Genomic DNA, 12,769 nt, shown 5'->3' on the forward strand with positions numbered 1-12,769 from the left:
AACGTAATCAATAACAGCTATCTTGGACCAACCAGGGATCTGAGTTGAGTTAACGATAACCACTGTAAAATTACAGTGAAACAACACAGAGATGGGTATATAGCTACATGTCAGCCCATTAAAACAACTGGTATGGTACCATAGTATGTAGCTATGCCTTTTCCTTGTTTTTAATTTTTCCTGTGACTTGTAGTTTTTTTTGGAAAGTCAGATAAATTGGGAAAAAATACTAACATATGATTGGCCCGTCTTACCAGCACGTAGGCCGATTGTCGATTCCAGTCATACGATCTGTCATCATCCTTCGTACAATGCAAAAAGGGAAGTTGAAAGTGGGAGATCGCAGAGCCTTATGAAATTAAACGTTACGGTAGCTTGCTGGTTTATCGACACACTGGACAGACACTGAAGTGCAACAAAGATTGTCCTGGAGACACCATTCACAATAACTAGCTTCCTCTTTTTGGTAGGTGAGTAGCTAATATTAGTGTTAGCTAGCTAACGGCTATCTGGAGGGCTCCTCCCGATGCGGCTTTACTGTGTTAGCCAGCCCAATGTCCATTATTTGGCTAGCTAACGTTAGCTAGCTGACACTGAAAGGGCCAAGCTAGTTAGCATAGTAACTTAACGTTGTACGACTGGGGAATGCAGATCAGTCGTCATGTTTAGATTCCCTACGTGTAATATAACAAACGTGTGACTATTTAGTCCACTGATTGAAAGGGCAGTTCACCAAATTAACGTCATGCAGCTAAGGTTAGCCAGTTGTCACTAGCTGTACACACCCAAAACTGCATCATCTGTGTTTTGGCATTCTCAAACGTTTTGTGGAGACACATTTATTGTGTCTTAGCACGATATTACCCAGATCGAATTTAACGCTACACAGGCGATATTACGTTTCCTTTTTGTGCTAACCTAGATATTTTGAACTTATTAGGTAGCATGCTAACGCTAGCAGTCGTTAGGCTACTCTGCTAATTCGAGCCAGTCAACAACATAACAGGTTATTTGTGGTTAACTGTGTCGTAACGCGATTCCGACGAAGTTTGTTTTCTTGGTTGGTGGTAATGGAAATATATTAGTTACAGAGGTAATCTGTTGTTGCCTGGTTATAATGGTTGATGTTGTTCTTCACCTTATTGTACAGCCCGGTAGTAAACTGTAACTTATCCTTTCATTTCCCCACATATGTGCCCAGACCTGTGTGATACTAATGCCATTTGTGGCAGTCTGCCTAACCTAACGCTAACAGCCTGAGTTGCCAGAGGTTTGCTGTTGCAGTTACACCAGTTGGTCAACCTTTTGAAATTTCTAGACGTATCAGATACTTTGGTACAGAAGCCTTGGGGACTTTGGAAGCAAAAGTTTAGATGCCAAAATGTCAGGGCTACAGTCAGGTGGACAATTTCCCTCCACTACAGCATCAGCCGCCCTAGTGTGTTTTTGCCATACCGAGTTAGTTGCAATAAGCCTTTTTGTTCAGCTAGTTATGCAAAGCAATATTGTTTGGAGATGGGAAAAGTCTGGATGTTGATATGAACTTGTTGACTCAGTGTGTATAGACATTTTCATGCATGTTATTGTAATATCCGTTATATTTTGGCCTCTGTATTTGGACTGCTTGTTTTAGAAAGTATTTGTTAAAACAGCGTAAAACTGTGCGATTGAAATTCCTTAAGATTTCACCCATTTTACAATGTGTGCATGGACATTTAAGTTCGACCCTGTTCAGCACTTTGGTCAACTGTTTTTAAATGTGCTATAGAAATAAAATTGACAAGTTTATGACAGATGACTTAGCTTTTAAGTGAACAATTTCTAAAAATTAAAATAATCATGTATTTAAATAGTTATTGCCCATTTATGAAAAACAATACATAAAGTATGGTATATAATTTGAATTCTTGTTAATACCAAGAATGGTGGTTACACACAAGTTATGAGAAATAACTACAACATAAACTGGTTATGCTGCAATAGTGGACTTAGTAAACTTCAGCAAGTAAAATCTTTTGGAGTTGATCATATTACAATTTGGTAAGTGGTTTAGGTCATTATGAGCTGAACACCTGGACAAGATTTATTTTGTAAGAAATGTATAAAGTTAAGCAGAAGCTAAATAAAACAACTTAAGTCTAAATAAAGATGTACCCATAGATCACAACCCGGCCACCCACAGTGGGTTCCAGAAGTACAATGCTATTTCTCTATTGACAATTGGAGTATAAGCCATAAAATTATAACCGTTGATAGACTTAAAACCAGCTACCACATAACTAAGCGATTGTACATGCTCATATAGACGTCAAAAGTTCATGGGGAACCTACCTTGTTTTGAGATAAAATGTCTTAATTGTGATGTCTTTGGTAAGTACTTCATTACCCACAATCCCATAGTGATGCCTCTGATTGGTGGAACTCCTGCTTTGAAGAGGGGGAAATTGTCAAGCGCTAGATGATAATCCTGTTGTACAAGGATTTACAACACTGCACAAATCACAATTTGTTCCCACGCTTCTGCTGTTAGCCTCCACCGGAAGCTAACGTTAGTTTAGCTAACAGCTAATTTGGCTAATTGCTAGCTGACAGCTTGATTCAGTCTAAAATGTTAACACTAGGAAAAGCAGGGTGTAGCTGACAAAACAGCTATTATATATTTTGATGGTTATTTTCAGGTTTTAATTTGAGGGTCTTATAAAAGTTATTACATGCTGTCTCAGCTAGCAGTTAGCCAAGTTAACTTAAAAGTTAGCTTCCTTTATTCAGTGGTGCGTGGTTTATTGGATAAGTAGTTCCTTCGCTCCATAATGAAAATATGAATGTGTTGTACCTTTTGATATAGTTCGTTTCACTCAAAATGATGTACGTTTAGGAATCACGTTGTAGCTGCTTAGCTTAAGCCATGGTCTAAAACTCTTTATATACAGATTTTTCCAGACGTCAATAGGAGAAATGAATGGGGAATTTACTTCTGGAACCCAAGGTCTCTCGGAGGAGGGGCGGGACTGTTGCGCTCTTTTGCTGTATGCTACTGAAAGCATAGGACCCAATACCGTGTGCCTGACTGCCAGTAGGCTAAATTAATTTAAAATTAAGCATTGCAGTTGGTGCTGAGTGGAGCGTCTGTCATAGTGTGATTGGTTACGTTGCATCAGTCCCCTGCTCCATTGATTCATAATTTCCCAAGAAGCTGATTATGGTTATGTGACAGTTAAACTTCTCATCTCCAATCCGATCTGTATTTGTGAGAAGTTGCACTGTCCTGGGTCGAGTCCTTGAGCCTACTTTACAGCTTTACTATCAATAGGTGTGTGTGTCGGCCGCGGTCCATTTCCTAAGTTTCTGAAATAGAAACATTTGACTACTTTAGTTTTTTATTTTCTTTTAAAGAGCATGCACCCATGATCACCCACAGAGGGAAGACAAATCAGTGCCTATGACCAATAGCTAAATAATTTATAAGAAATCAATTGCTGCGTTGCTTATCAGAATCGTGATTCATAGTTGCAGGCAATAAAATGTTGCTTACTTTTCTAATAAACACAGAAAACCTGTTAATTTCAATCTTTGAGTCATTTAGAAGTTTTATGGACAGTGACACTTTGCTTACCCCTCTCTCTCTCTTTTGCACAGGTATTTTCTACAGTTATTCACAGTACCTCAGCGTCCAGAGGACGAGACCGGGCAGTGTGACATGGCAAGTAGAGGCGGAGCTACGCGACCCAATGGGCCAAACGCAGGCAACAAGATCTGCCAGTTCAAACTTGTGCTCTTAGGAGAGTCAGCTGTGGGGAAGTCGAGTCTCGTACTTCGTTTTGTCAAGGGACAGTTCCACGAATTCCAGGAGAGCACAATCGGAGGTATGTATCTTTGTAAGGCCGTGTTGTGGCTTTTTTTCCTCCCCCTCTCTGAACAGACCTGCAAAATTGATTGATATTGACATAGTTTTATTTACCTCCTTGTCACGGGACGACTTGCAAAGAGTCACAGTGGAATGAGCAATTAGTATCCAAGTCCGCTTCATGAGGGTACAAGCAAATAGCTGTCACAAGAGTTCTTTGCCAGTAAAAAAAAAAAAAAAAAAGTTTAAAGAAATCAGCATTTTTGGTGTCAGAGTATAGGAATTATTACTAAGAGCAGGAGAAATGGCTAGGAAAGTTTTTTAACACCCAAAAAAAAAGAGCATGGTGGCAAGCAATGTAGGATTCATTTGAGAACAAGGAGAAATCAAGAATTGTGATGTGTAAATAGCCAATTAGAACAGAAGTATAGGAATAAGTAGGGGGATTCCTGGACCTTCATATCCAGTTCCTGGTACGTCCTGCAGTTTGCATGAGATTAAAGCGTCAGTTATCATCTACATAATTTTACAGTTATTGCCCTTTGGCAAACATGCTGCATATCAAACGGTTAAATCAAATTCCAAGGTTGTGACTAGGGATCGACCGAAACTGGTTCTTAAAAAGGCTGATACCAATCATTAATAGTTAGTGAAACCTATATTTGGAACCGATTTACAGTGAAAATCTTTAAAGTCAAAATTAAGATTTTTGAATGTTCTGAACTCCAACACAAAACTTTGTTTAAATGCTTTGAGAAATGTAATAAATTAGAAACTTTCAACATATTACCCAGTAAAAGATAGGTCCGATAGGGTTGTGGGCAGGACATTAAGTCAGACTCAGTGGTGAGTGAAACCGAAGCAGAAGGACAGACAGAGCTGTAGCCGAGCCACATTAGAGCACCTCAAATCATTAACTTGATCAGTTATCAGGCAAATAAACGGCGATAACGGATAATCTGCAAACTGCCAATAATCAGCCAGGGCCAGCTATCTAGTTATGACATAATGGTCCCCTGTTAAAATATTAAGTGTTTAAAAAATATTTGTTAAATTGAGACTACAGAGTCTGTAGTCTCTGTAGACCCACTACTTAAAGCGCTAATATGCTCATTTTCAGGTTCATAATAGGTTCACATGGTTTCATTTTCATTAAACACCAAATTTTTGTTGTACTGCACATCGCTGCAGCTCCTCTTTTCACCCTGTGCGTTGAGCTCTTTGTTTTAGCTACAAAGTGAGACATCACACTTCTATCCCATCGCACAAGTGCAGTAACTAGGTACTGCACAGTGCTACTAGCTAGAAGCTAGCACTGTTAGCGGCTAGCCGCGTTGTTCAATGGCAAAACGCTGCTACAACACACAAGTTCACCCTAAACTACAAAAGAAATTGCATAGAACTACTTACATGTTCTTTGTCTGCAAGTATTCCTATAAAGTTGGAAGTGCGCCTTCGTTTAGAAGAAGTCTCACGACTAATCCTGTCTTGTGCTGACCGAAGTTGGAGAAACAGCTAGCTGATGTTGTATTAGCACACACACACACACCAAATGTTTCGGCCGGTGACGTAGACGGGCTTGCCGATTTTAATCAGCCCACCTTGAGACAGAAGGCAGGATCCATATCTCACTCTAAAAAGCATGCATGTTTGTTTTTTCCAAGTTTGCATGCGTGTGGAAGCACCAAATGCTCAAAATAACACTCCAAATCCAAGAAAAAGTGATGTTTTTTTCATAATATGGAAACTTAAATGCTTCAGCAATCAGTACCCATCCAGATATTTTAGTTATCAGCATAAAACAGGTTTGATATCACTATGGCCCAATCTTCCAAATGTGGACTAAGTCAACCAGATAATCCTCCTGTGTGTGCCTCCAGCATTGGTCTTCAGTTATTACCTTCACAGAAACATGTTTTTGTGTAGCTCAGTAGCTATGTGCCCATTTGTCATGGGTTCCTCCGCTTTGTGCCCCTGCAGCTGCCTTCCTGACTCAGACAGTATGTTTGGATGACACAACAGTCAAGTTTGAAATCTGGGACACAGCTGGTCAGGAGCGCTACCACAGTCTGGCTCCAATGTACTACAGAGGTGCCCAGGCAGCCATTGTGGTGTATGATATCACAAATGAGGTGAGTCAGGTGCCAGGGTTTCTGTCATGTTGTTACTGTTGCCAGCGCTGCTTTCATTAACATATCCATCTGAAATTTTCTTATTAGCAGTCAAGCCAAAAAATAACTTTTAGTTGGGTATTTTGATAAGTTGAGACATGAGTCATCACAATGTTTTGTAGGCAATACAGATAAACCTAATATCTGTCACTTAGATTCAAAGAGGTTACACATGACCCATTAACATACTCACGCACACACTCTAGGTTGGGTATTGTTTGTATTTGAACGATTACAAACCAGTGCTTTTAAAAAAAAAAAAAAAAAACTATTCCAATTCCTAAACAGATTCTTGGAAAATTACATCAAAGAAAGGTTCTTTATAGAGTTTTTGATTGAAAATTATTTAAACAATTTATTAACGTTTTCAAGCACTTAAATGAGTAAGCTTAAGTCACTTAAGCCACAACCACAAACATTTACCAAATAACAGATACACTATTAACAAGTTGAGTTGGTATGCTAACCAGAGCCCAGAGGGAAAATACGCCATTTTAAAAGTAGCCTACGTTTACAGTACATCGGTAGACTACAGAGAAAGTGTGATACTTTTATGTCCGTTTCGGATTTCCTTCAGTTTTAGAAATGTTGATTGCATATGAAAACAGTCTTAACATCCAAAAAGCAGCTAAGTCAGCATCCAATTTATTATAATATGATATTTTATTTGTAAATTGTACTTGAAAGAGTCATAAAAATAGGATGGAGTGTTTTATGTCGAAGTTGCTGCTGGTGACGAAGCCAGCGGCAATTTTGCTGTAAGTGGCACACAGAAATGTTTTTAGTACCTTCTGACACTTGAACTCAGCATGCTGAGACAACAATTGTTACAGTCGATGACAAGGTCTTAAACAAGGAGTCCCTTCTCTTTAGATCTCAGAGACCAGGCATGTGGCTCACATTTTTAGTTTTCCGTCTTGCATGCATTGCATATCTTCTGCATAACAGTGTAGAATAATCCAGTCTTCCATGCTGCATAAAATGTTACTTTTACTGTACCTTGGAAATTTTCATATTGCATCAAAAGCATATTTTTAATGTGTCTATTTGGGGGCTTGATTAAAAGCTTAGCAAAAGCACAGCCAGACATTATAGGAAAGCTCCTGTTGGCTCCATCTTTCAATCACACGCATTGTTATTTTCACTAACTGAGTCACAACCCCACCCCTCCCTGTTTTGTTTGCCAGGAGTCATTTGTACGGGCAAAGAACTGGGTTAAAGAGCTTCAGAGACAAGCCAGTCCAAATATTGTAATAGCGCTGGCTGGGAACAAGGCTGACCTCGCAAACAAGAGAGCACTGGACTTCCAGGTTTGTGTTCTTTGATTCTTTAATTAAGTCATCTTGTAAACAGAGCCAGAAAAATTAATACAAATATGTCTGTTGAAGCCAACATAAAAGATTCAGACTGATTATTATTTATGAAACACGTTGACAGATTAACACAAGCTCTGATTGGCCCCAAGCTGTGTACTACTTTGGACACACCTACGTACTTACTGCTTCCTCCACATTTAGTTTTTTCCTCATGTATACGGTTAAGTCATTTTAATGAATGATTTCCTGATGTTGGTTTCCTTCTTATAGGATGCACAGTCATACGCAGATGATAACAGCTTGCTTTTTATGGAAACCTCAGCAAAGACCTCTATGAACGTGAACGAGATATTCATGGCCATTGGTAAGTGACTCTTAAATGTTACCCAATACCTAATCCCACCTAATAAATCTTACCTAATTACCTCAAATCTTACCTAATCTTATCTATATGAAGACATAAAACAATTATGACATTAAATAATTCTAGCAGAACCTTTTAACCGCTCACCCTGCTGTTAGAGCCCTAATATATCCCATATCTCCTGACCAGCTGGTGACTTTAACCCATAGAGTTGGGAAATGTTTGTCCCCGTATTTGCATTTATGTGACCACTACTACTGATAAAGTTGACCAATAACAAGCCATTGTAGAATATAGATAATGGAGAACAGGCTAGAACTGCAATTAAACATCACAGCCTGCAATGTTTACTTAAGTAAACTGGTACTTACCACTCTTTTTGGAAACCTCCTGGTGGTTGTTGGTGAGGTAACGGTGCATTTGGTTAGACCCGGGTCTCGTGAGGTGAGACAATCTCATTCAAGGAAGAGATGTATGGGCTTAGCTGGGCCTTGTCTGAAGGACACTGTGGCCTTTAAAGAATGCAGCCTCCTAAGCTGGTATGCCTGATCTGAAAGCTGTTGTCCCATTACACAGTTTTGGAGCCTAAAGCAATCGCATAGATTTCTTTGAAATTAAGTCTTGTCTGCTCACAATGTCAACTAACTTCAGGAACCAAAACAGGGTTGCCAGTAGGTAGTTGGCCTACCAGAGAGTGCACTACACTCCCACACTCCACCCACACAGGTGTTTTCACTTATGTTGCCTGATTACTTTTTTTTGCAGACTGTGCTTGATTGACAGCTCTCTCACTCTACTGTTGGGGCGGGACAAATTACTTCATTATCATTGTTAGTAAATGAAGGTTATTAACTCCAAGTTAAAACACCCGAGCAGGGACTCAAAGGGTTCTTTATGAAACATGATTATTTATGTTGTGTGTGTGGCCAAAATATCATTATCTGATTATGCGATATTCCATCATTTTGATTTAGTAACTCAAATGGATAACAGTATTAGCATCAAATCCAGCATTGGTTGGCCACTCATTTATGATTTTATTTGTTTTCATAAACTGTACGAATATCTCAAAATTATATTTGACTCAGTATCTTTAAAGAGCAACTTAACTCCTCGTTTCAGCTTGACCAGCTTGTTTTTTTTGAGGGGGGGTCTAGAGGACTGAAGTACAGGATTTTAAATAATATTTAAATAACCTCTGTTTTTAATGAACACTGCAGATTTGGAGCAGGATTAATTAAACGTGTAATAAAGTGACTGCACATGTAATCTAGCAGTCTATGTCAACAACGTTTCATTTCCGGGATTGTTCATGTGCCGTCGGAAGTTCCGCCAGATGTCAGTTACCTTCCACTTTCTTTGTGTTGGCGTTCTAAACTCTGGTTGATTTCTGAGGACTACGGTGAACTGCTCCTCAGATCTCTGCAGGGTAAATCCAGACAGCTAGTTAGACTATCTGTCCAATCGGAGTTTTCTATTGCACGAATAAAACAACTTTTGAACATACACGTTCCACCAAAACAAATTCCAGCGGCGCTGTCATTGTGTCCGGCGTGTAGCGGCACCCAAGATGATTGTGATTGGTTTAAAGAAATGCCAATAAACCAGAGCACGTCTTTCTCCCATACCAGAATGCTGTGTGGATTTTTCAGGGTCTGGCAATGCAAGACTAGTAATCTACCTACTCCAACAAAGAGGATGGAGTATGAAGCTACTCTTAAGAACTAATTTTGGTGTCATCATAGGTGGGGGTTAATTTTTTATCTATGGTGATGTCATCACTGATCTTGTTGCTATGTCATTGCAGCAAAGAAGTTACCCAAGAACGAGCCTCAAGCGACCGGAGCCAGCAGCGGGCGGAACCGGGGTGTGGACCTGACGGAGACGGCTCAGCCCACCAGCCGTTCCTGCTGCAGTAACTAACCCGGTCCTCCCTGGTCATTCTTCCCCCCCCATCCCTCTCCCAACTGAACATCTGGACATCGGGCTCCTTGGCTTCCTGACGTCAGACCTGACCGTCAACCTCACTCCCCTGGAATAGCTAAAAGACTCTGTATAGCTGCATTTCTAATACCTTTTTTTTTGGTTGATGTTCTTATGTTTCTTCTTTTTACTTTTTTTTAAGAAGTGTATATCAGTATAATGGATGCATGTATCACTACAACGCCTAAAACACATTTTTATCTAATTCAGTTCGAAGACTAACCCCAATTAAGAAAGATGAGCATTTGAGAAACCTGTGACCGTGTGGTTGTGTTGTTTGTGTGTGTGTGTGTTTGTGTGTGGATGTCCAATTGGGAGTTGCTTATGAGAAGGTGTAGCCTCATTTGTCACTTCACAGGGTCGGACTGGTGTTACCCGTTAATACTCTTTGTGTGGGGGTTAAGTTATGCTCACAATCAGAAGAAAACCAAATTGTTCCCATCGTCTGTTTTGAGGCATCACTGTATTAAGACAGTGCCAGGAAAAAGACTGATGTGCAAACCAAGAATCCCTCCCTCCTCATATCTGTTACACAAGAAGACATCTTCATCCAAGGCTCCTAATGGAAAGTGCGGAAAATAAAATTGGTACTGTCCAGTTTTGAAATAATTGGATAATGCACACAAAAAAAGGATGAGTATTGAGAAGAAAGACCGGCTCGATACACATCTGGCTTGCTATTATGCGCAACCATCTGTAGAGCAATATGGGCTTGTCACATTGCAATACATCACATTGAACAACAAAGTCTTCTTGGAATGGAAACCGACATCCGGAACCAACACCTTGAGGTCACCATGAGGCCCGTATGACAGGATTTGATTTTTTTTATTTTTTTTCGGCTTTGCTATTTAACAAATGCATTCAAGTCCATCCCAGAAGTTACATTTGGACACTGATATGGTTGCACATCAGAGAAAATCAACAGGGAACTTAAAGACTGTAGAACATCTTGTTTTTTGAGTTGCCAAGACTGGAACATACAACTAGTGCTATATGAATCTCTTGTCGTTGTTAATACACTCTGGCCATAAGTGAACCTGCATTCATTTGGGTGATCTCAATCAAATGGCACAGGGGGGTTGTTTTTAGAATAAAGTTCAGACGGCAACAGAAAATTGGTCTTCTACCCATCATCACAAGTCTGTGCAAAAACAAATATACTCTAATGTTGTCATAGGGTACAATGTTGTCTTCTTCCTTTAGCACAGCTTGCGGAGCTCTTGAGCACACCAGGAAATGATCTAGGGATTCTGAACAATTGTACAGTTCAATATAGGTCTTTTTTTTTATTTTTCTTCATCCTAGACCTTGTCACAAACTGGTCAAATGTTAAACAGTGGTGGTCTTTTTAGGTAAATGTAGTGTTATTAACCAAATCCCTCTCTCTTGTCTTGTTACTTTTCTCCAGATGGTCCATGGTCATGTTTGAAAGGAACTTTTATTGCATTGCACAGTGTTGATCATGTTTTAATTAATGACTGCCCTTCAATTTTATATGACGGACTGTATTGGACTTGCTAACCTTCAGCTATAAGCGGGTAGCATAATTAACCTTACTGGTGGTCTCTCTTAAAGCTCAATGAATTTTAATGATGTGAAACAGCATTACTAGTGATGGGCTGATCAGTTTTGAGTGTCTGAATACAACTTAATAAATTCAATTAAAGAGGTCTATTGTACGCCTTTTTTGCTCTGAATGTGTCAGTGGCGTCACATGTAAGTGAAGTTTGGAAAAAATTATTCAGGATTGTTTCCTCATTGAAACCAAATTAAATGTAATTTCCCATTGAAAGTCCACACCCTGAGACATATGGCGGCAAATGAGATGTTTTCCATTGATTACGAAACAACTGTGGCCACAAAGTCTGTACAGTTCTGAGCTTTATGTTTTTAATAGTCCTCGGGTGGATTGTGAGGATGTGAGAATGTCTGACCAGCGCTGAAGTGTTTAATAGAAGCTTAACAAGACTAAAAGTCTACAGCTGTGCTAGCTGCTCTGTGAGCTAACATGTTCACAGTAACAATGTTAAGTTCACATACTACATTTGCCAATTAGCACAAATTTAAGCTGAGGCTAATGGGAACGTCATTAGTTTTGCAGGTACTCTTTCATGAACAAAATAAAACTTTGATAAGATTTTGGTGCTAAATGAAGGTTTTGGAACACAAATGGGTGTACCAGGCGAGTGTTGTGGTCAGGGAGCATAAAGTCAAAGGATCACCGAAATCGGTAGGCTTCATCTTCCAGATTCTAATTATTCAAATGCTATAACTGTGCATTTCTCTTTCTTATGATTGTGAATTGAATATATCGTGGACTCTTTATTGGAACAAAACGAGCTATTTAAAGACAGTTTGAGAATTCCCCTTTAGTCCCTGACAACTTGATGGTATCTTTTTATTAGTTGATTTTTAATCATCCCAAACGAATTTTTTCTTGGACATACAAACAATATCTGCTTTTTAAAGAATTTAACACAACATACACACCATTGCATCAATGACATGCTAATGTCAATGTAAACATTGACATGCTAATGTTTCATGAATAGACTGCCACTAGCCAACAAAATTGCACACCGCCCGTTGTACAACACATCCTAATAGTCGCCATAATATGTCCAGTAATGGTGAGCCCCCTTATCAACATAAAATTATGATAAAAGTAAAAATGTACATACGTGTGTACAAGATAAAAGCGGCATTTCTGGGATTAGGCTGGTTTGCCATTCAGGGCTTTAATGGACAGGGGGACGAATTAGTTTTGAAAGTGGTTGTCTGCACCATTCTTGTATGGGATGTGCCCATGACTTCCAAAAACCAACTCTACACCCCCAGCTTTACAGGTTGAGTAAGAGCTCTTGCCATGATGTTAAAACTAATAATGGAATTAACCATTAGCTGCAGCCCTACTTCTAACCTCATTTTCATTTTCCAACAGTTGTCAGTTTCTTCCAGGTCTGATGTTTCTCGTGTATTTTCACCATCTGCCTCCTCTCTCATCTCTTGGCCGTGTTCCATCCTGACACTTCACACACTCCACTACACACCCTCAAAGTTTGAGGGGTCCTCTCAACTCTGGACCAGC

General features: G+C 39.5%; 1 protein-coding gene across 2 annotated transcripts; it reads left to right on the forward strand.

Annotated features, from left to right (window-relative positions):
• The first annotated feature begins 203 nt into the window (after positions 1–203).
• Positions 204–11,357, forward strand: rab5ab (RAB5A, member RAS oncogene family, b). Of its 2 annotated transcripts, none has more exons than XM_034873204.1 (6): positions 204–466; positions 3,637–3,863; positions 5,825–5,976; positions 7,203–7,325; positions 7,602–7,695; positions 9,503–11,357. In XM_034873204.1, the coding sequence occupies exons 2-6, from the start codon at positions 3,698–3,700 to the stop codon at positions 9,616–9,618; spliced, it is 651 nt and encodes a 216-aa protein (XP_034729095.1). In that variant the 5' UTR covers positions 204–466; positions 3,637–3,697; the 3' UTR covers positions 9,619–11,357. The 2 variants fall into 2 exon arrangements, with proteins under 2 accessions (XP_034729095.1, XP_034729096.1); XM_034873205.1 differs by having other exon boundaries at positions 238–470; positions 9,503–9,752.
• The last annotated feature ends 1,412 nt before the right edge of the window (positions 11,358–12,769 follow it).

Source organism: Etheostoma cragini, chromosome 6, assembly GCF_013103735.1.
Source record: "Etheostoma cragini isolate CJK2018 chromosome 6, CSU_Ecrag_1.0, whole genome shotgun sequence".
Lineage (NCBI taxonomy): Eukaryota > Metazoa > Chordata > Actinopteri > Perciformes > Percidae > Etheostoma > Etheostoma cragini.

Coding starts and splice junctions, on each gene's coding strand:
- rab5ab (XM_034873204.1), top strand. CDS start 3,698: ATGGCAAGTAGAGGCGGAGCTACGCGACCCAATGGGCCAAACGCAGGC. Junction 5,977..7,202: donor TGTATGATATCACAAATGAG/GTGAGTCAGGTG, acceptor TTTGTTTGCCAG/GAGTCATTTGTACGGGCAAA. Junction 7,696..9,502: donor CGAGATATTCATGGCCATTG/GTAAGTGACTCT, acceptor ATGTCATTGCAG/CAAAGAAGTTACCCAAGAAC.